The sequence below is a fragment of the Lutra lutra genome, chromosome 7 (assembly GCF_902655055.1).
Source record: "Lutra lutra chromosome 7, mLutLut1.2, whole genome shotgun sequence".
Lineage (NCBI taxonomy): Eukaryota > Metazoa > Chordata > Mammalia > Carnivora > Mustelidae > Lutra > Lutra lutra.
In genome coordinates, this window is record NC_062284.1 from 46,270,464 (window position 1) to 46,293,520 (window position 23,057).

The 23,057-nt window shown below is 39.9% G+C and overlaps 1 protein-coding gene across 11 annotated transcripts in view; it reads right to left on the minus strand.

Annotated features, from left to right (window-relative positions):
* The window catches only part of INTS14 (integrator complex subunit 14), a 30,815-nt gene extending 7,986 nt beyond the window's left edge, over window positions 1-22,829 (minus strand). Inside the window, exons 1-10 of one of the 11 annotated variants that reach the window (XM_047736342.1) lie at window positions 22,729-22,829; window positions 22,307-22,392; window positions 17,419-17,685; window positions 15,320-15,427; window positions 11,261-11,416; window positions 10,358-10,476; window positions 9,765-9,907; window positions 7,541-7,633; window positions 6,927-7,071; window positions 5,411-5,544 (exon numbers count right to left, since the gene is read on the minus strand). In XM_047736342.1, coding sequence (XP_047592298.1) covers window positions 5,411-5,544; window positions 6,927-7,071; window positions 7,541-7,633; window positions 9,765-9,907; window positions 10,358-10,476; window positions 11,261-11,416; window positions 15,320-15,427; window positions 17,419-17,640 — 1,120 coding nt within the window. In that variant the 5' untranslated portion in view covers window positions 17,641-17,685; window positions 22,307-22,392; window positions 22,729-22,829. The other 10 variants (XM_047736334.1, XM_047736336.1, XM_047736335.1 and 7 more) reach the window with 10 other exon arrangements.
* Window positions 22,830-23,057: the final 228 nt, after the last annotated feature.

The following is a 23,057-nucleotide window of genomic DNA, read 5'->3' on the forward strand; positions in this document are numbered from 1 at the left end:
AAATACCCAAAGAATGTATTTTACTTGGGAATTAGCAGTAAGTACACAGAAAAGAAAGAAGAAAAGCAAAGTAAAGCAAGTAGAGGGGAAGGCCATGAGACAGCCCAAAGGGAGGGCTGGCTGTCTTCATCTGCTGCTCGCTGCCCCCACAGCCTGCCTGCCCAGCTCTTTCCCAGAGTCTCTGAGGAACCTCAGTGTCTTTCCAACAGCCTTCCTTTTAAAGGAAGTTAGCAGACAGCTGACCTTTGAACATGGGTGTGATGTGTACAGGTCCACTTATACACAGAATTTTTCCTAAAGATACAAGTACTGTAAATCTATTTTCTCCTCCTCAGGATTTTTTAAATAACAGTTTCTTTTTTCTAGCTTTCTTTATTGTAAGAATGCAGTATATAATACATACATATATACACACAATAATATATATATATGTATATACAAATACATATATATACACAAACATAAAAAGTACGTGTTCATCAACTGTTTATGTTATTGGTAAGGATTCTGGTCAACAGTAGGCTCTTACTAGTGAAGTCTGGGGTAGTTAAAAAAGTCATAACCCCCACATTATTCAAGGATCAACTGCACATTTATCTTGCCTGCTACAAAAAAGAAAAAAGTACCTTTAAAAAAAAAAAAAAAAACTGGTGCAGAGAACAAAGAGCTCCAAAACAAAATGTAACTCAGTGTACCACACAGCTTAGTCATTTAGTCATAAATAACGTTCACATCATCTAACAAGGACAGAATACTGCTTCACCCAAAAAGAACACTATAATCACACTGGAAGGATAGAGGAAGGGAAAAATGTTCTTCTTGGGCGGGTGGGTGGGTGGGGACAGTGGCGGTAAGAGAGCTAAGCAGTCAACCTTAAAAAGTCAAAATGACATTTAAAATGAAAAGAAAAAAAATCATGAAATATATACTTATATTATTTAGAAATGTAAATACCAAAAAAATCCCCAAACCCTCTTACAATTAGAAGTTGTAAGTAGTTGTTACTAGGAACAGAATGAGAAATAGGAGGGATAGGTATAAACAACCGCACCATTTTGCCTGCCTTGTTTTAACTAAAAATAAATAAAAACAAGTTCTTTGACATTGGCCGTGGAAACATTTTTCTAGGTATGTCTCCTCAGGCAAGGGAAATGCAAGCAAAATAAAGCTATTGGGAGTACACCAAAATAAAAAGCTTTTTGCACAGCGAAGAAAACCATCAACACAACAAAAAGGCAACCTACTGAATGGAAGAAGATATCTGTAATTGATTATATCCAATAAGGGGTTAATAACCAAAATATATCAAGAACTTATACAATTCAATACAAGAACAAATAATACAATTAAAAAATAGGCAGAGGAGCTGAACAGACATATCCAAAGAAGACATACAAACGGCCAACAGACACATGAAAAGATGCTCAACATCAGTGATCATCAGGGAAATACAAATCAAAACCATAATGAGATACCACCTTATACCTGTCAGAATGACTAAAATAAAAACACACAAAAAATAGGGGCATCTGGGTGGCTCAGCTAATTAAGCATCTGACTCTTGGTTTCAGCTCAGGTCAGTCACATCATGGGTCATGGGATTGAGCCCTGGATCAGGTTCCCCACTCTGAGAGGAGTCTGCTTGAAAGATTCTCTCCCTCTGTCCCTATCTTGACTTGTATACTCTCTCTCTGAAACAAACAAATAAATCTTAAAAAAAAAAACAAAAAAAATAACAAGTGTTGGCCAGGATGTGGAAAAAAAGAAACCCTTGGGCCATGCTGGTGACAATACAAATGAGTGCAGTCGCTGTGGAACACAGTGTGGAGGTTCTTCAAAAAATCAAAAACAGAACTACCATGGTTCATTAATTCCACTACTGAGTATTTACCCAAAGAAAATGAAAACACAAATTCAAAAAGATATATGCACCCCTATGTTTACTGTAGCATTATTTACAATAGCCAAGATATGAAAGCAACCTCTATGTATCTGTCTATAGATAGATGGATAAAGAATACGTGGAAAACACACACACACACACACACACACACACACACACACACACACACGTATTATTCAGCCATAAAAAAGAAGGAAATCTTGCCATTCGTAATAATATGGATGGATCTAGAGGGCATAATGCTAAGTGAAATAAATCAGAGAAAGACAAGACATGACATGATTTCACTCATGTAATTTCAGAAACAAAACAAAGAAAGAAAGAGACCAAAAAAAAAAAAAAAAAAAGCCCAGACCTTAAGGCACCTGGATGGCTCAGTCGGTTAAGCGGCTAACCATCAAGATCCCAGAGTCCTGGGATCAAGCCCCCCATCAGGACCCTGGCTTGGCAGGGAGCCTGCTTCTCCCTCTCCCTCTGCCTACCTGCTTGCAGCTCCCCCTGCTTGTGCTCTCTGTCTCTCTCTGTGTCAAATAAATAAATAATTAAAAAATAAACAAACAAAAAACCCAGACCTTAAACAGAACAAACTGGTGGTTGCCAGATGGGAGGTGTGTGGGGGAAGGATGAAATGAAGGGGATCAGAGTACACTTATCATGAGGAGCACTGAATAAAGCAAAGAATTGTTGAATCATTATACTGTATACCTGAAACTAACACTGTATGCTAATTATGTTGTTATTATTTTTTTAACATCTGGAAAAGTAGGTAAAAACAATGGGTAGAATTTTTCTTGTCGTCCTTTCACTGAGGGGCTAGACCTTCCACATTCCTAGCTTTACTCAGAGATTTCAGTTCTTTGTCTGATTTGGAAACAAAGTTGTATCTCTTCTCCTGTGTGAACTTTAAAACCCCAGACCCTGCATCCTAGCTCAAGAGCTGGCCAACTGCCTAGTTTTGAGTTAAAAATGGTTTTTACATTACATAGTTGGGGGGAAATAAAAATATTTCATGACACATGAAAATTATGTGAAATTCAAATTCTGTTGTCCATAAGATTATTTTATTGGAATAGGTCATTCCTATTCATTTATGTATTATGCTACAATGGCAAAGTTCAGTAGTCACGACAGAGATCATATGGTTTGCAAAGTCTAATATATTTACTATCTAGCCCTTTACTGAAAAGTCTTACTGCTTAGCTTCTAGGGTCAATATTTAATCAAAATCTTTTCTAGGCTTCAGTGGCAAAGGCATCCTTCAGGCCTAACTGACATAAACGTACATTGTTTAAGACAGGGTAAGCAGGCTATGTATTGTACATGTGTATGAGACACTACTTTCTTCTTTCGTCTCTTTATTCTCTTGGCTTCTGTAACATCACTTTCTTCCACTTTTCCTTCTACTTATTCCTTCTCATTTTCCTTTATTAGCGCCCTTTCCACTGACCCCATAGTTAACCTTTTCTAGGGGTTTGGTTCTTGGCTCTCTTTTTGCCTTAATTACATATTTTCCTGAGGCAAGGGCTTCTTAAAGTGTGGTTATGGATCACCTGGATTGTAATCACTTGGATAATACTAAAACTGCAAGTTTTTTGGGCTGGAATCCAGACCGAATGAATTAGAATCTCCGTAAGTGGGGCCCAGGAAACAATTTTTAAACAAATTATGGGTTTTTTGTCTTTAGTTTTGTACACAAAAACTCAAATGTGTGAACCACTACCCTAAGCAATTGTCCTCATTCTCACCATTTTAACTATGCTTATAACTAAAAAATTATATATTAAACTCTGTCCTCTTTCAGGAACTCTTACACGAATTGTCTCTAGCCTCCTCTACCTAAATCTCACAGGCAAAATGAGCAAAGTTGATTCTGCCTCCTGAGTATCTTTTGCATGGATCCCTAACCTCCCTGTTCCCAGCCACTGCCCCTGTTCTGGCTCTCATCCTTACATCTCCAGGACTGTCACAGCAAACTTGTAACTACTGGATGCTCTTACCTTTCCAAATCCACACTCCACAGAATTATCTTTCTTTTTTGAAGATTTTATTTATTTACTTATTTGAGAGAAAGAAAGAGAGGGAGAGCACACATGCCTGAGCAGGGCAGGGGGAGAGGGAGAGAAAATCTCAAGCAGAGTCCCCACTGAGCACAGACCCCAACGTGGGGCCTGAGGTCATGACCTGAGCTGAAACCAAAACAAAGTCAGATACTTAACTGACTGAGCCACCCAGCCATCCCCAGAATTATCTTTCTAAATGCAAATTTATTAGCTCTCACTTGAATTTCAGCCATACTATGTATCTCCAGGGAGCACCAGTATCCAGAAAAAAAAGTCTCCTAACTGGTATCTCCACTTCTCATATGCATCCCCTTCAGTGGCTTCCCAGTATCCGCAGAATAGTCTCAGCTCTTCACATTTCAGAGGAGGTATGCCCTATTCCAGCCACTGCCAACTTCTAACCCACCACTGGGCCCTCCCCGCCCCACCCTCATGCTTTGTGTTCTAGCTTTGCTTTTCTATAGGTGATCCCTTTGTCCAGAATGCCTCTTCTTCCTTCATTAGCTCAGCAAATCTTTTTCTTCAAACCTCAGTTTGGGTGTCCCTCCTCTGTGAAGATTTTCCTGCGTCCTCTACGCAGAGCCGATCATCCAGGCCAACCCTGATCTCGTACAAGTCTTTACCCCCTACAAGTTTGTTCAGTAGAAGTTTCTGAAATTGAAATGGGCCCAAATGAGTCCAGAATGACTCTACAGTTGGAGCCTGAGTACCTAGGAATACGTAGGCCTCAAGCAGGAGCGGGAAAATAATAAAAAGGAACAGCTTAGGAGGGAAGGGTTAAGAGACGATGGTTTCTCTAACAAACATGCTGAGCTGCTTGGTACTATGGCAGAATATCCAGGTGGAGAGGTCTAACTAGGAATTGGAAATATGATATGCAAGTTTCAGGGAGAGATCAAGTAGGACCAGAGTTATACATCTAGGGGAGTCTGAAGCTATAATGTCTGATGGAATAATCAAGAGAGAATAATAATCCAAGAGAAAGCGGCAAAGGAAAACATCATGAAAATCATGAGGCAAGAGGAAGACAAGACAACGAGATAAGGCAAAGCTGCTAAAGAAACAAGTATCAGAAGAATGGAATATTAGGAAATCTAAGGGAAAACATTTTTAAGAAGGAAGGGGATTAAATTATCTATAAATGACTGGGGTTACTGAGTTGAAAACAGTATACTGAAGAAAAAAATGTTTATGGACAGTAGCTTTTCACTCTAAGCAGTCAGAGCACTTATGTTTACTTAAAGCAACCTAAATGTCAGTTTCCCTTGACGTAAAGTTGAAAGTTCAAACATCACACTCTGCTGGGGTTCTCCATGCACAAATCTGCATTAGAGACCACAGCACATGTGTCGGGGAGATCACACAGCTCTCTGACTGCAGTCAGAGCCATTCAGAATAGCAGAGAGAAAACAAAGTCAAGGTAAGTAAAATCTGATCTGGGTTATACCTGAAATAGGACCCAACTGTGCCATTTTCCCTAGCCATGGGAGAGGTTCTGGGCCAGGCTCAAAGAGAGACATCATGAGGTTTGATTTCTTCTTGCTGTCAGCTTGGGAGTAGAGCATTCCATGCCATTCAGGACTAGATGGAGAGAAGATGGAAGATCAGAAGAATGTCAAGCCTGGGACTATGGAATTATATAAGTCTAGCCAGTGTTTTTCTCTTGAAAAGACATGGGTCTTCAGCTTTGAAATTAGGCTCATTTTTACTAAAGCCAAATCCTAAAACTGAAAATGCATACTGCTATCCTCTGATATTGCCATTCCTCTGGGAAATGTATTATTATTCAATTAGGTAGATACAGAAATCAAAAGCAATCTTAGGAAAGAAAAAAATCACAAGGGTGACAAATAGCTACAGAGGTAGGGAGGACAAAGGGTTGCAACCCATGTTTCAGCTGCCTCCCTGAGTCATTCACAGCAGCACCAACACAGAGCAGCATTTCTAACAAAGGGCACAAAGCCATCACCCAGCTCTGTTCCTGCTTCTCAAAAGGCTCAAAAGGCCCTAGAGGACTCTCATATTCAGAGCTAGTCAGTACAAGCAGCTTGGGTACCAAGAAATACAGCAAACTAATACCTAATAAGAATCGCTTTCTTCTTTTTGAACCAGGTAATTTTAACTCAAGTAGAAATGGAGCTTCACCTGAGTACTCCTAACCTCTTCATCTTCTATACCAGTCAACCCCAGGTGACGGCCAGAAGATGATCAGTCACCTCTTCTTTCCTAACAATAGGTATTATAGAAAGGGAAGCAGATGGTTTTGCAAATTTCAAGACTGTAGTAAATGTAAAAGCTAGAGAGGTGTTCCCCACAGGGAAGGGTTACAGCAAAGTGGTTATGAATATGGCGTCTGGAGTCAGAATGCAAGGGTAAGGACCCTGGCTCTTTCATTTACAAGCTGTGTGACCTTGAGCAAGTTCCCTGACCTCCCTAAGCCTCAGTTTCTCATCTATACAATAGGGAAAACACTGACACCCTCTGCAGAGTGTTGTTGTGAGGGGTTACATAAAATTAATATATGTAAAGTGACTGGAGGAGCGCCTGGCACATGGTAAAATTTTCAATCAATATTCTTGGTATCCTTTTTCATTTAGTTCTACCTCCTCATCTTATAGCTGAGGAGCCTGTGAATATTGCTTAAGATCCCAGAGCAAGTAGCAGAACTGTTATAACTGAATCCCGATTTCCCAGATAGAAAAGAGGAAAACTATAGGATATAATATAAAAGGATGTAATATAAAAAGATATACTATAAAAGGATATAATATATAAGCAATATAATTAAAAGGCTCACTCTGTACTTATTCTAGGGGATAACTTAAAGAGCAGTTTAGGAGGTGATGGTAGGTGGGAAAAGTATGGCAGGGGGAAGAAAAAGGTGATAAGGAAAAATCTGGGAAATATTTCACTCTGTAAATTGATTCTCCCTCATTCAACCAAAGGTAAACAAAGTTCCTTACCCTAACTGAACTATTGCCACCATTCCTTCTACTTTCAGGCTGCCATGCAGCAGGACACAGAAGTTGGGTATTTTGCCCGCAATTTGATTGGCTGAATTTTCATCTTCGTTGTCATCAGTTATGCCAGTACCCACCTCATCACCTTCTGTGAAAAGATCAGAATAAGATTAGCTGGTTGTTTCTAGCCTTGGAAGGAGGGTATTCAGTTATAAAGAAATATTGTAACAAGTAAAAAAAAACTCCTTTTCTCGTTTTCCTATGTCCATATAAAAATCAGTTTTCACATATTATATGAATTCCATTTAAATGAAACATCTCGAATAGGTAAACCTATAGAAACAGAAAAACATTTAGTGGTTACCTGGGGCTGAGGGAGATGGAAAACTAGGGGTTGACAGCTAAAGGGTTTTTTTCTGGTGGTGGAATTAAAATCGCAGAAATGGTCTTCTAGTATTATTAGGAAACATTCCATTTTAAAAAAATCAAATCCAGTAACTATTCCTTTCCCCTAATTCTGCAAAATGGGCTGTCCTACTATCAACTATATACATTTAAGAATAACTTTAGATCATAAGATGCTTCATCTTTATCACTAGAATAGGAAGAGAACTCACCTTTGTTAAGTGCTATTGGTAGGACCAGATGTCTGGACAGAACTGGGGGACTTGAAATATCAGCTATATCAATAAATCCCACTATTTCCAAATCTGAAAAGAATGAATCAACACTGAATTAATGGACAGGGAAATACATTATTTTCTATGTACTAGGTTTCACAAATATAGCATTTAGGTGAGGAATTCAGATGTGACTAGGAAGGTTATTAGACGTTTCTCTGGATGACTCATAATTTGCATTTTAAACAGCTCAAGATACAAGAATAACTGCCTTTCATTTAATGATTTAAGTTGTAAGACAAACCAGTTAGACTTTATTTTTATGAGGCTAGGACCCCAGCCAAGACAAAAGCTTAAACATCCAATCCCTCTGTTTAGTCAAGGATGTTAGGGTCGGCAGGGGGCGTCATAGTCAAGCACTTCCACCACTCCATCCTTGCAGGAGGAGCAAACGTCCTTGGACTGCAAAGCTATTATTAAAAACATTTCCGTGAGAAAGAAATACATTCACTAGAAGCCCAAGGTAGCAGTCTAAATATGACAATGATTTCTTTGCTTTACAGAAGCTGTATTAAAGACCCAGAGTACTTGCTGGAAACCTAATAGGTAAAAAATAAAAGTTTTATCCCAAAGTGCTTTTTAAAAGTTTATTTTCTGATTATATAAATAGTAGAAAAACTTAGAAAACACTAAAAATTGTGAGGAGGAAAAATAAGGTCACTCATTATTCACCATCAAAAGAAACATCTATTAGTATTTTATTGAATTGCTTTTCAGTCTTTCTTCCAGGCACAGACATACTCATATTCTCAAAACGATTTTTTTAAAAAAGATTTATTCACTTGACAGAGAGAGAGAGAGAGAGAGAGAGCAAGCACAAAAGCAGAGTGAGTGGCAGGCTGAAGGAGAGAGAGAAGCAGGCTCCCCGCTAAGCAGGACTCTGGGATCATGACCTGAGCAAAAGGTAGATGCTTAACTGACTGAGCCCCTCTCAAAGCAATTTTTTTAAAAAATCAGGGTCATGGTGAGTACACTGTACTTCTACTATGTCAGGAAATTTGCTTCTCTGGAGATTTGCTGTCATTACCTTCTTTAGCTGAATAACAAATGAGTCAGCATAAGCAGTTACATATTTTTCCTTTGAGTAGCAAAAGGTCTACATTTCGAAGTGGTGTAAGCTATGACAAAGATCTTGGACTATAAGTTTATATGGACAAGAAGAGATCTATTCAAAGTTACCCATCAAAAAAGGATGGGAAGGAAGTAGAATATAGCTGGTCTGAAGGCAACAAAACATTTGGCACAGCTTAACACACTGCAGTAGTCCATGAAAGAGATGAATGTTGACTTCTAGACAGCCAGAGGCTAAAGGCACAAAAAATAAAAAGCCTCTGCATGTCCTTTACTCTCAGACTCCTTCAAATCTGCACACCCATAAGTGAAATGAATATTTATTGTGCACTTAATTCTATTATAACTGGTTGACCGGACATTTACCTGGTGAACACCTACTAAGCATCAGATGCTATGCTAGGCACTGAAAGTACAATGATGAAAGTGATGGCTGAATGTGTACCCACCACTCAAGGAGTCCATCCACCAACTGGAGACAACTCTCCTCTCTACTCTTCCTCATGATTTCTGACTCACTCTGCCAATCTCAGCCAAGCACACCTCCAGCACAAACCAGGGAAAAGCAGTAGCATGTCTCCTTTTAGTGAAAATACAAGCAGCAGGGCTCGAGGGGTACGGTGTATCAGAGTGGAGACCTTAGAGAGACCATGACTCATCTAGAGAGTTTACTCACCTAGCCAGTCAGTATGAGAGGAAGTGACTTGTCCAGGATCACACAGGAAGAATCACACAGCTTAATCTAGAAGCTAGCTCTTCACAGATGATCTTAATTATGATGCTAATCAATCTTAAGTATCTCTATTAAGAATTACTTCAGGGATTTCATGGCTGGTCATGATTTCCAACTCTAGTAATTTGTGGCTATAGTTACTAGGACTGGAGATCACCATGAAATACCACAAGCCTGCCACCATTTTGGCAATGCCTCCTTCCATTCAAAATGTATACACTGGTGATGACAACAGCACCCTAGTGTCAGAATTTACATTTCTTTTAAACCCTCCTGGATAGAGAAGATGCGAGAAGTTATAAGAAAATAAAGATAACAAAAGAACTAAGAAGAAAGTTTAAAAAAAAAACACATCACCTGTGTTGATGACTTTAGGGATGGGATCGATTTCCTCATCTACAACAAAGGGCTCTGGTCTGGGGAAGACCTGCACATCAGCAGTGAGGTGGCCACACTTGAGAACAGCGTGGAAAGGTGTATACGCCAGATCTATCAGTTTTCTAGAATATGATGATTAATTGTTATAAGAAGAGTATTTCTAGGATACATAGCATTTATTTCAAGTAATTTTTTCAAGAGGTTAAGTTTATTTTTCCCTTCAAATCAATTCTTAAAACTATGATCTGACCATTTGTGAAACAGAACAAAATCTGACATTTTTGGTGAGGAAATTTCAATTCTGAAAAGCCCAAAAGCAAGTTAATCTTTTGAAACTGCTGAGTCATTGTAAGAAAGTCAGTATCTATAGGCATTATTGATTTAGTCCCACTTAATTTAAAAGGGAATGAACTTTTAAAGATCATTACTACCAATCTTTTTGCCTGAAAATTGTGCAACTCGGGGAAAATGAAATGACAATAATTAGAAATAGTGAAACAGACATTATAGCTGAATATCAAATTATAATAACAGATTGTAAGAAGACAAAAAAGCTGTAAGCATATACTTACCCAAACATAGACTGTACATTTTTCAAGCACAGAGGGCCATCGATAGTAAAAATCTGTCCTTCGCCATTGTTTAAATCTATGAGACGTTCAAGGCAATCCAAGGAATCAGTACTCTGAAGCTACAAAGCAAAACAGATGACCCTTTTAAAGTGGCACAAAATGCCAAATTATTATCAGCACACCAAGGTCACACCCATCACAATAACACAGGCAATAAATAACAGAGATTTTTTTTTTTAAACAACCTGAGGTGAAAATAACTATAACAATTTTGATTCAAGGTTACCAAGAGGAATGCTATATAAAATGATACCAATAGAGCTATTTTGCTCAGAAGTAGTTTTGCAAAGATTCTCAGAAGTGACCACATTGGTATTTACACAGTATCTTCTCTCCAAAGTGTCTCTAACATTTTTTCGGTGAGAACTATCATTATCTACATTTCACAGATAGAAAAACTGAGGTGAACAAATGTTAAATAACTTTCCCAAATAAATGGGAAAACCAGGAAGTAAGGTTTAATAAAGCATACTTCACAGTAATGTTACTTTACCAGAAAAGTTCAAGTACATTTCTGTCAGTGTTTCTGGTGGAATGGACATAAGAATTTCTAAACAAGGTAAATGTCTAATACCAAAAAGAACATTTTAACTCTTATGCATCTGAAGAGTCTTTGTGGAAGCAGGATAGATAACATCTCCTGCCAGCTATGTTTCCAGAGATGGACAACACTCTGAATCTTCAAAAGCATTTGAGACCTAGAGCCTTCCAAATTTAGTGATTAGCCTCAGCTGAAAGCAATGAAGTTCAATGTTATAGTATATACAATATAAAACTAATGGAATATACTAAAAATAAAGTCCTAAAATGTATCCAATCAAACTAAAAAGAACTCAGTATTACCTCCTCCAGATTTGCCATGCACATGATGTATAACTTAGATGGGAAAGGAAAAGGTAGCGGAAACCTGTTGCTCTCGCCTCGTTGACTATGAGTAGCTAGAGAATGCCGCAGTGACCCTCTACCAATGCCAAGACAGCCATCTGTCACCAGAACAACCTGTTTGCAAGGAATGAGAGGAGGTTTGTACATGAAATAACGTATTTATTTAAAGCAATCTCATTTCTCCCTAATGGCATTTACACTGAAAAACCCACCTCTGCTGGGAGACAAGCAACAAGGTGAATAAATCTCAAAAACATTCTGTCAAGTGAAAGAGGACACATTGTGTGATTCTCTACATGAAGTTCTAGAACAGGTACAACAAAGCTAAGATAAATCAAATAGAAGCTGTGGGGTGTTGGGGGGATATAGACTAGAAAGGGGAAAGTGAAGAAACTGGTGGGTAATGGAAACGTGCTAGATCTTAACTGGAGTGGTGGTTACACATAGATGTGTGCATCTGTCAAAACTCAGTAAATTACATGTTTAACATCTATGCACTTTCCTGTATTTTATCTAATTAAACCTAAAAAATAGTACCTATTTATAAACACTTAAAATCATAACCGACTCATCCTAAATTGTATTAAAACTAGAACCTGGCACTGGACGTCAAGAATGACATGTGGTTCTATTTTACATGTGACCCTAGGAAGCATCAGCACAGAAGTCTGACCTTGACACTATTTTCAAAGATAACAAACTTTATCCATGGTCAATTAAGATGACAACTGCTTTAAAAATATATTTATAGGGGCGCCTGAGTGGCTCAGTCAGTTAAGCCTCTGCGTTCAGCTCAGGTCACGATCCCAGGGTCCTGGGAGCAAGCCCTACATCGGGCTCTCTGGTCAGGGGGGAGCCTGCTTCTCCCTATGCCTGTGCCCTACCTACTTGTGCTCTCTGTCAAATGAATAAATAAAATCCTAAAAAAAAAAAAAGTATTTATAGGAGTGCCTGGGTGGCTCAGTCGGTTAAGTGTCTGACTCTTGATTTCAGCTCAGGTCATGATCTCAGTGTTGTCAAAATGAGCCCCGTGTCTGGCTCCGTGCTGGGCATGGAGCCTGCTCTTTCTCCCTCTGCCGTTCTCCTGCTCTAAAAAAATGTATTTATAAAAGCCATTTAACCAGACATTATAAGCCTTTAAAGTACATTCTTAACCAATTTGTAATCTGAAAAAGCCTTCAAAATATACCAACAATGGACAATAGTTACAAATTAAATTTCTTCCTCACTGCCTCAGTGATCCTATGTGGTGGCAGATTTTCCAAGCATTCCAGGGGAGGATTATTTTTGCTCTTCCTACCCTAGCCTTGTAACTTGATAATAATGGGCCATTAAAGCAGTATTAGGTGACTGCACCATGTGAAGTACCAAGACTGGCACTCATTTCTAAAGTCGAAGAATGCTCAATGGCAGTCACCTAGAGAGATGTCATTTTCTGGGAAGACAGTCAATTGACTAGATAAGGTAGTTTCTTCTTATATGAACAACTGCTATATAATGATTTACTTCTGCCCCTACTTTTTTCAGATGCTGTGTGATGAAATTTTTCATGCAATGTCAAAATGAGACAGACTACACAGATAATGAAGACACAGTCCAGCTGTCTGAAACCCTGGTTAACAAATTTCCACATTAAAACAACTCTATTTGACAGTAACTGATTATAAAAATAATCACTAATAACTTCTATCTCTAGTATGGGATTTTGGACGTGGTTCACTCTAAAACTCCTCAAGCAAACCTAAGTGGATCCAGGCCCGGCCCCAGGCCCTCAGGGTATAGAACATCTCAAATTCAGATTCTTCCTTTTGTAAAGGAAGAAAAAATATTAACAGGCAGAAGGCTGTGTGTTGCACAAGACCTTGCTTGTTACAAATTTTCTGAATTTCTTCTCTAAAATGACTGAAGCAGCAGCAAAGGAAACTGCTCACTAGCTTCCAGTTCAGAAGATACTGACAACAAAATTTCATTTATTCAATATACAATATATTCTTAGGATATTCTATATGCAGATTTACCAAACAATGTTTATGAAATGCCAAACATCTTTATTTCTGAAAAGAAAGTGATCAAAAGACATTTATGGCATTTATTAAAATGATTTCACCTTTTAGTAACAGCTCAGGGTCTTCATTAACCCATGAGCTCATACCCTGTAAAACAGGTGGTTTTGTAGTAAGAAAAAAACAAACTTAAAAGGCGGGTTTACTGAGATATAATTTACATGCAATAAAATTCATCCTTTTTAGTATATGGTTCTGGGAGTTCCAACAACTATATTTAGTGAGCAACCACTTCTACAATTAAGATAAAGACGAGGTGGTGGGTATTGTAGAGGGCACGGATTGCATGGAGCACTGGGTGTGGTGCAAAAATAATGAATACTGTTATGCTGAAAAAAATAAAAAAATTAAAAAAAAAAAAAAAAAAAAAGATAAAGATGAGTCCTGGCACCTCCCATTTTCCCTTGTGCTTCATTTGAGTCAATTCCCTACTGTTCCTTCACCCCCAGGCAACCACAATCTTATTTTTAGTTAAAGAATAAATACCAGTAATGCCACTGACACTACTGAGGAACAGGTGTTTGACCATATAACAAAAAAATCATACATTATGGCCCACTGCCTGTTTTTGTAAATAAAGTCATTTATGTACTTATTAACTGTGGCTGCTTTCATGCTATGACAGTGGAATTGAGAAGTTGTCACAAACATCAAAAAGCTTGCTGACTCCTGTTGTAGATTACTCTAATTTTCCTTTTAGTGATTTGTTTTCTCCTTTAAAATATACTATCACTTCTCAAAGCACAAGCATATTTACTTTTGGCTTTGTTGCAATATATTCACAGATATTGCAGTTTTTACAAACTGAAGGTCTATGGCAGCCCTGCCCTGAGCAAGTTTATTGCTTTATTGGTGCCGTTTTTCTAACAGTATTTGCTCGCTTTGTGTTTGTGTGTCATGTGGCGGTAATTCTTGCAATATTTCAAACTTTTTCATTATCTTTGTTATAGTGATCTGTGACCAGTGATTATGACTTGCTGAAAGTTCAGATGATGGCTAGCATTTTAGCAATAAAGTATTTTTTAATTAAGGCATAGACATTATGTCTTCTAGACATAATGCTATTGTACGCTTAATAGACTACAGTACAGTGTAAACAATTTTATACGTACTGGGAAACCAGAAACTTCGTCTGACTCAACTTTATGCAACGTCAGCTTTATTCTGATAGTCTGAACCAAACACACAATATCTCCAAGGTATGTTTATACCTTTTTATAGCAAACTTCTAATTCTTTTTATCCTAATAGTCTATTCTCATTTGGTGCTAATGTGGACCTACTATGGACCTGAAGGGCAACAGATCATATGACATTCATACTCATCACTTTTTTTTTTTTTTTATTTGACAGAGAGATCACAAGCAGGCAGAGAGGCAGGCAGAGAGAGAGGAGGAAGCAGGCTCCCCGAGAGAGCAGAGAGCCCGATGCGGGGCTCGATCCCAGGACTCCGAGATCATGACCTGAGCCGAAGGCAGCGGCTTAACCCACTGAGCCACCCAGGCGCCCCCATACTCATCACTTTTAGACAACTCAGTTGAGATGGTCAAACATTTGCTAAATAAATGCTACACCAAGATAATGAAGACTATCATGTACTGATGTTTATAATTCTATCACTCAAAATTACAATTACCCCTTACAGTGAGTGTTCTGAAACTCAATTGTGAGTCCTCCGTGTTTTATACAAACAGTACTAGTTTGCCATAAGCCAATCTGCTAGGAGAATGCTTTCCTTAAGGCATAACTGTGCTGTTTTCTGAGCATATTAGTGTTGACTTAGTGCCTTCTTTTAAAAAGATACCAATAATGTATAATAGAGTTTATAGAAATTACAATGCATGCTGTGTCAGAGCCTAAAGAAAATCAAATCACCTCAGTGGTTAATGGTTTTAACTTAGGAAAAAAGGAATGGTTTAATGGTTTAACTTAGGAAAAAAGGAATTGATCATTACCTGGCAAGGAATCGCACCACCCCATTCTTGCTGAACGATATTGCAAACACCAACTAACGCAGATTCCAAGCAGGTTTTATCATAATCATCCATATTACTTAGTGCTTCCTGATTGAATAAAAGATAAAATTGCTCATTATTTTGTACTGTTTTGTTATTAGAGAACAACATAAACTGTTCAAAGCATAAATGTTACACAGGGGACATTGTGTTTCTGAGAGCCCCAAAGCATATTTTCTCAAAGAAAAATGATAAAACAGGCTTCCTCAACCACAAAGGACAATTAAAAGAGCTTCCCTTTATTCCATTCTCAAGTGAGAGTGAACAGTCCACCATAGCTTTGTAAGGGAACCCTGAAGAAAGTAACTAAAATGAAGAACTTTTAAACCCGCCAAAAAAAAAAAAAAATTATTGAGTACTAACTATATTATAAACACCAGCCTAGGCACTTCATATGCATTTAGTTATCTCAACACTCTGTAAAGTATAAATTATTAACTAATTTTTAAAAAAAGATTTTATTTGACAGAGAGAGTGAGAGAGAGCACAAGTAGGCAGAGCAGTAGCGTGAGAGGGAGAAGCAGGCTCCCCACCAAGTAGGGAGCCTGATGCAGGGCTCGATCCCAGGACAATGGGATCATGACCTAAGCCGAAGGCAGTCGCTTAAGCAACTGAGCCACCCAGGTGCCCCTATTGACCTATTTTTAAAATGAGAAAACAAAGGTACAGAATGATGGGGTAACTTTCCCAGGCTGCATGCCTTGATGTGGCAGAGTCTAGATTTAAGCCCCATCAGTAGGACTCCAGGGCACCTGGCTTTCACGACTACTCTGAACAACTCAGATAGCAACTCTCTAAATTTAAAAACTGCTGGACATGCAAAATCCTTAGTTCACTATTCATTTATAAGAAACCCAGTGCAATTTTTTTTTAAAGAATTTATTTATTTATTTGACAGAGAGAAATCACAAGTAGGCAGAGAGGCAGGCAGAGAGAGGAGGGAAGCAGGCTCCCCGCTGAGCAGAGAGCCCGATGTGGGGCTCGATCCCAGGACCCTGAGATTATGACCTGAGCCGAAGGCAGAGGCTTTAACCCACTGAGCCACCCAGGCGCCCCCCCAGTGCAATTTAAGAGCTTTTGAGTACCATTAAAAAAAAACAAACCTGAGAAAATAAACGATTTAACAAAATTTTATTACTTTTTATTAAAAAAAAAAAACTACACTGATCCTGGATCTCTAACCTACCCAACAAGTATTAAACTGTTTTAATTCCACACTTATTGACCATTATGAGGTACTGCTGGAAATAAAAACTTAGAGATGTTGTCAGAAAGTAAATTCTCTGGCATATCACAGACAACACCTTATGAACTATCAACTGAGGTTTAAAAATTATAATTTCTTGGCATCTGTAAATCAAAGGGTATTTATTAGAGATGAAATATTTTTAATTACTCTAGAATAAAGGTTTTTATAAGGAAGGGCTATTTTTCATCTCAAGTTTTATAGGAAAGTAGAAAATAATAAGGTGTTGAATTTAAAGTACCCTGAATCTTAGAGAATGGGGAATTACATCCTGTTATGCTCTCCTTTCCACAGAAAATTCCAGAAAACTCAGAGAAGAAAATAAGGGAACAACTCAGAGCTCAAATTCATAGCTCTACCAAAGGCAGAAGGCCTTTATTACTGGTTGTGAATCTTCGTTTCACAACTATACTCAGATATTATACCCATAGACTGATGGTTATAATAAGTGAATCTCTGTTTTATAGCCATATTCAGATATCATATCCATACACTTAACATTAAATAAGTCCAAGTTCTCTGGGGCACTGGGGCGGCACAGTCGGTTGAGCATGACTCTTGGTTTTCATTCAGGTCTTGATCTCAGGGTCCTGAGATCATTGTGCTCAGTGGTCAGCATGGAATCTGCTTTGAGGTTCTCTCTCCCTCTGCTCCTCCCCCTCCCCCAATAAATGGATAAATCTTAAAAAAAAAAAAAAGTCCAAGTTATAAATATTCAGTGCAATATGGTAACACTATTTTCCTTCCTAAAAATCTGGGCCCTGTACATATAATAACTCATTACTTTTTATACCTGAAGTGTGTTGTAATCTCTTGTGAAAGGAACCATCAGCTCCCAAAGTGAGGAAAAAACCACCAGGGCTGTAAACTCAAGCTTGTAATTTGTGGCCATGTGCTCGAACAGCATCGTCAAACCATGGGCTGCTAGGTGCTTACGTTGATATTCCTCAGACCCCTCGATCGACACAGGTCGGGTCATGGAAAGGGATACGTCCATTACCACCACTGTTGGCATGATGAAAATGATCCCAGTGTTCCCGGTCAGAGTGCAAACAAACAGCTATGAACAGAGAAATGCTGTAGAAAATAAGTATGATTAGGTCTTACATGTTACAGAGAGAAAAACGTTTTTTTTTCCTCCCACCCTAATTTTAACCAAACTTTGCAGAAATGAGTGAAGGCAAACCTCATTTAAGTTGAGGTAAAGGCAAAACTGCAGAGACTTCAGAGGGAGGAAAGCAAGCAACTTAATTCACTGTGTGAACAACTCCTAGAATCACCCACTAAATGGCCATAAATCAAGGACCACATGCTTTTTTTTTTTTTTTTTAAAGATTTTATTTATTTGAGAGAGAGAGAGTGAGAGAGAAAGCACAAGCAGGGAGGGAGCACAAGCAAAGGAAGAGGAAGAAGCGGACTCCCTTGCTGAGCAGAGAACCCCATGTGGAGCTGAATCCCAGGACTCTGGAGCCTGGACTGGAGCCTAAGGCAGCCACTTAACCAACTGAACCACCCAGGTGCCCCAAGGACCACATATTTCTATTAAAAAATATATTAAATTCAGGTAGCCCTTGACTTTCATAATTTCAAAGTTTATACAACTGAATATAACAAACATTCCTACATCGCCTCTCCAACACGTAATTTATGAAGGAACATTTCTAATGGTCACACGGTGGTGCTTTTTGACAAGCTACCCTTTTTTCGGGGCACCATCATTTTCTTAATCAATACAGCAATAATTGCGTGTTTATTTATCTTGTTGCTTGATGCCTTTTTTATTACTAAAATGAATGTAAAATGTAAAAATTAAAGGGCTAGTAGAGTCATAATCCAAATTAGACAAAGCTGGAAATCATTATGCATGACAAAAGCAGTAAACTACTACTAGCTCAGTAATACTGTATGTAAATTGGGAAACAATGCTTTCATTGTGAGGGAAAAGAACAAAATGAAAGAAAGAGTATATAGGCCAGCTGACATTATCATCTCAGGAAATCGTGTATAAAAGTCAGTATGCAGAGGGCAGCCTGGGTGGCTCAGTTGTAGTTGTTAAGCATCTGACTCTTGGTTTTGGCTTAGGTCATGATCTCAAGATCCTGGAATTGAGCCCCGCATCAGGCTCCATGCTTGGTAGTGCTTGAGATCTTCCTTTCTGTTCTTCCTTCTTCCTCTGTCCCTCCCCCAGCTCAGGCTCTCTCTAAATAAAGAAAGAAAGAAGTAAACTAATAAAATCTTCAAAAAAAAAAAAAAAAAGTCAATATGCAGAAGAAATGGAGAAAACAGAGTCCTTTAAAATTACGGATGGAGTATTACATGAAGAAACATTTCTGTTCTCAAAAATAAACAAGAAAGTTCAGATATACAGACTTGCTCATGGGGATACCACTTGCAGCTACTCTGTTGATAAGCAACTATAGTCTTTTGACATAATGAACTCTTATATAGCTATAAATAAAAGACATGTATTTAAATATGAGAAATAGGGTGCCTGGGTGGCTCAGTGGGTTAAGCCGCTGCCTTCAGCTCAGGTCATGATCTCAGGGTCCTGGGATCGAGTCCTACATCGGGCTCTCTGCTTGGCGGGGAGCCTGCTTCCCTCTCTCTCTCTCTCTCTGCCTGCCTCTCCATCTACTTGTGATCTCTCTGTCAAATAAATAAATAAATAAATCTTAAATAAATAAATAAATATGAGAAATATTTATATAAAATACCAGTAACTGAGAAAAGCAGGTCATAGGATTGTACGTATATTCTAATTGCACCTTCATAAAACTCACTGCATATATACAATTAGGGAAGACCCTGGATGGACAAAATTGGTTAGAAATTAAATGCTTGCTAATTTCTTTTTTTGAACTTTTTTTTAATTTAAAGATTTAATTTATTTATTTGACAGACATAGTGAGAGAGGGAACACAAGCAGGGGGAGTGGGAGAGGGAGAAGCAGGCTTCCCGCCAAGCAGGGAGCCTGATGTGGGGCTCGATCCCAGGACCCTGGGATCATGACCTGAGCTGAAGGCAGACACTTAACAACTAAGCCACCCAGGGGCCCCTCTTTTTTGGAACTTAATTCAAAAACACTTAACACTGGCCAAACTGCTTGTTACAGTGAAGTATCCAACTACAAACGTTATTATAAAATTCCACTTGTAAAAAGGCTGTCAGGAACTCAGAACATAATGGCTCATGGAAGCAAGGTTATAAACAGGGGTCAGTGACTCAAGGGAAGTGGGAAAAGCCTTTTTACCACATAGCAGCCTGAGACACATTTCAAATACAGTAGTGCCTCATATATCTAACGTCAATAAAGATCAAATGAGGGATATAAATTACTTCCCCAGACTCTTTAAAATTCCAAAATGTTTAGCCATTTTGGTAGAAAAATTAAAATACACATCCCTGTTTTCTGCCTCATTAAACACTGTGCAAAACATAACCTACTCTATGATGACTGGGCATCTCCACTCTAAACGCCAATACTGCCTATCACCCTGCTGTTCTCAGGTTTGGTGTTTTGTTTTCGTTTTTTTTTTTCACCCCCACCCCAGCATTGTGTGCTGCAGAACACTGTTCTGGAGAGATGCTCCAAGAAAAAGGAGTTCAGGCATTAATAAAGACACTGAAAAGTTCTAGAGCAAAAAATCCAGTTTGAACTTGCTAACCCTGTGTTTCCCATTTAACCCTTTTCTACACAATTACCATGAAGGTCCCATAAAACAGGGATTATGTAGAATATACACAGAAACAATGCCCTGTATTCAAGGGATCCAGGCTATTGTGCTCTGTTTTGGTGCCTTTTTATGATTAATTTTTAGTCCATCAGCTTACATTCTATCTAACTCAGTAATTCCCTAATTTGCTTCTTCTTAGCTACTATGGGCTAGAAAGCCAGGTAATCAAGCTTGTTAAAACTGTGCCCAAAGTCAAACTCAACAGGTTCTCAGAGCCTGTAGGTTTCCCTTAGTGTAAAACATATGGGCTTAAGTGTATCAACTTGGTACTACTTCATCTTCTCAGTTTATTTTCTTTCTGGGTCTTACCTGTGCTGTTCAAGAAGTGAGGCCCTGTATAATATTGGCTCAATTATACTATATTAGCCCATGAGGTCACTGAGGGGAGGGACTGGGTCAGATTGTGCCCACCAACATCTCTCAGTACATCTCTCATCTCTCACAGTACCTGGCACAGGGTATGTGCTTGACAAATATTTGATAATGAGTAACAAACTACCCCTAGGCACCACACAAAACATTCTTTGGCAAAACACAGGATGAATGTTAATTCCGGAAACCAGAAACACATTTCCTTCTCTCCTCCTCATTCAAGCAAATACTAGTGACTCCTGTGTCTCTGCCCACATATAGAGCTTATCCAGCTCACATGGTAGTCCCATTTCCATGTAGACCTCTGTTCATCATTGAAAGTTGGGAAGGGACAACTGGGTGGTGCAGTTGGTTAAGCCTCAGACTCTTGGTTTTGGCTCAGTTTATAATATGGAGTTGTGAGATCAAGCCCCACATTGGGCTCCACATTCAGTAGAGAGTCTGCTTAAGACTCTCTCTTCCTCTCCCTCTGCCCATTGCTACCCATGTGCATGCCTGGGCACATGTGCAGGCTCTCAAATAAACAAATGTTCAGAGGGGAGGAACAAAAAGATGGGGGCGTGTACCTGTGTGGCTCAATTGGTTGGGCAGGGGACTACTGATTTTGCTTCAGGTCATGATCTCAGGGTTGTGAGATTGAGCCCTGCAGGAGGCTCTATGCTGTGTGTGAAGCCTCTGTACCATTCCCAGCAGTTTCACTGAGTGGGATTCCATTCAAATTTCTAGGGACCCACCCATTCATGTTAGGGTCCTTACCAACCCTTAGGTTTCTGGCAGCCTGACTTCCCTTGCCCTGATGAGTGCTTCCTGAGTTCTCACCCTCTTGCTCTGTCCCTTTCCACTGTACTTACTGGCTCTCTCCCCTTCGCTCTTAAAAAAAAAAAAAAAAAGTTGGGGATATCATGGGAAGTACTTCCTCAACTCTTCAAGGAGACTGGGAAAGCATATATACAGATTTAGATCAGGTATAAAAAAACATTTCCGGCCCCTGAAATGCGCTGTTAACACGGGAAAGGGTGCCCATAGCCGGCAGTCTTGCCTTCTCTGCAAACACCTCTAGAGCTGGCTTTTTCTCTTTACTGATGTATTGACGGCCATCCACATTCTTAACAGTGGAAAATCAAGGGAAACCATTACTTAAGTTGTAAGCACAGAATTAAAGGAGGGACTTGCATGTTCTCGAAGGATGATTCACTCCGGCACTCTAGGCCGGATTTAAAAAAAAAAAAAAAAAAATCCGTGCCCACCACAGTCCAGCAACTTTTTGAGAACATGAAGTATTTCTCACTTGGGTTAATTCTCCCCCTTTCCCAGAAGTACTATTTAAAGTAGTTTACAAATAACGCTAAGACAACTACAAGCCATCTTTCTCAACAGTCTATGCCTGAGAACAGACCCCAGCCACCTGACTTGGCCTTAATACCAAATCACCTAAACATGTTTACAACTTCCCTGCAGCTGGCGATTGATTGCAAAAGAATCGATTCTCAGCTGTTTCGCTCTCCAAGCGTGATTCCACTCGAATTTCTCGGGCTTCTAGGGGGTCCAGGCATTCATGTTAGCGTCCTTACCTACCCTCAGGTTTCTGCCAGCCTGACTTCCCTTGCCCTGAGGAGCGCCTCCCGAGTTCTCGGATACAACTTCATCTCGGAACCGCCAGCCTGGGAATACAGCATTTGAATCGCAGTCGGGGAGTGGATTTTTTTACCTCAAAATCAGTCCAACCCCCAAACTGAGATGTGAAGTCTTATGGGCAGGGGGAACGAAAAGGGCCTGAGCAAGGGGCCCGAATCGCGGTGTTTACGCCGGGCCCGCGACCCCGAGCTACCGAGCGAGGGGAGGCCGGGAGCAAGGCCCAGAACTGGCGCCGCACAGACCGCGCGGGGCAGCGGGAAGGCCGGGGGCCGGCTCCGCGTCGTTCCCGACCCCTGACCCCTTCTCCTGCAGCTCCACAAGCAATGAAGCACAGCCCGAGGCCCCCGGGCTCTCCGACTCACCCCGCGCCCATCGCCGGCCAGTCCGTCCGCGTAAACTTTCCGCCCGCGCACCGCGGCCGGAACCAAGAGGCCGCGCGACGAAAAGGAAGCCGGCGCCAGTCTGCGCACGGGGCTGGGGCGGGGCTTTAAGGCCTGAGCGGCAGGGCTCTGGCGCGGCGGGGCCGCTAGGGGGCGCGCCCTCATCGGCGTCCCTCCACAGCGCTGGAGCCTCCAAGACCTCTCTCCCCAATATCCCCAACCTTGGGGACCCCGGGCCCTGTCTCCCCTTCCTTCTCTTCCTCCCTCCGTCTCCCTTCTCGGGCTCTTCTCTCTTTCCTTCTGCCCCCCTG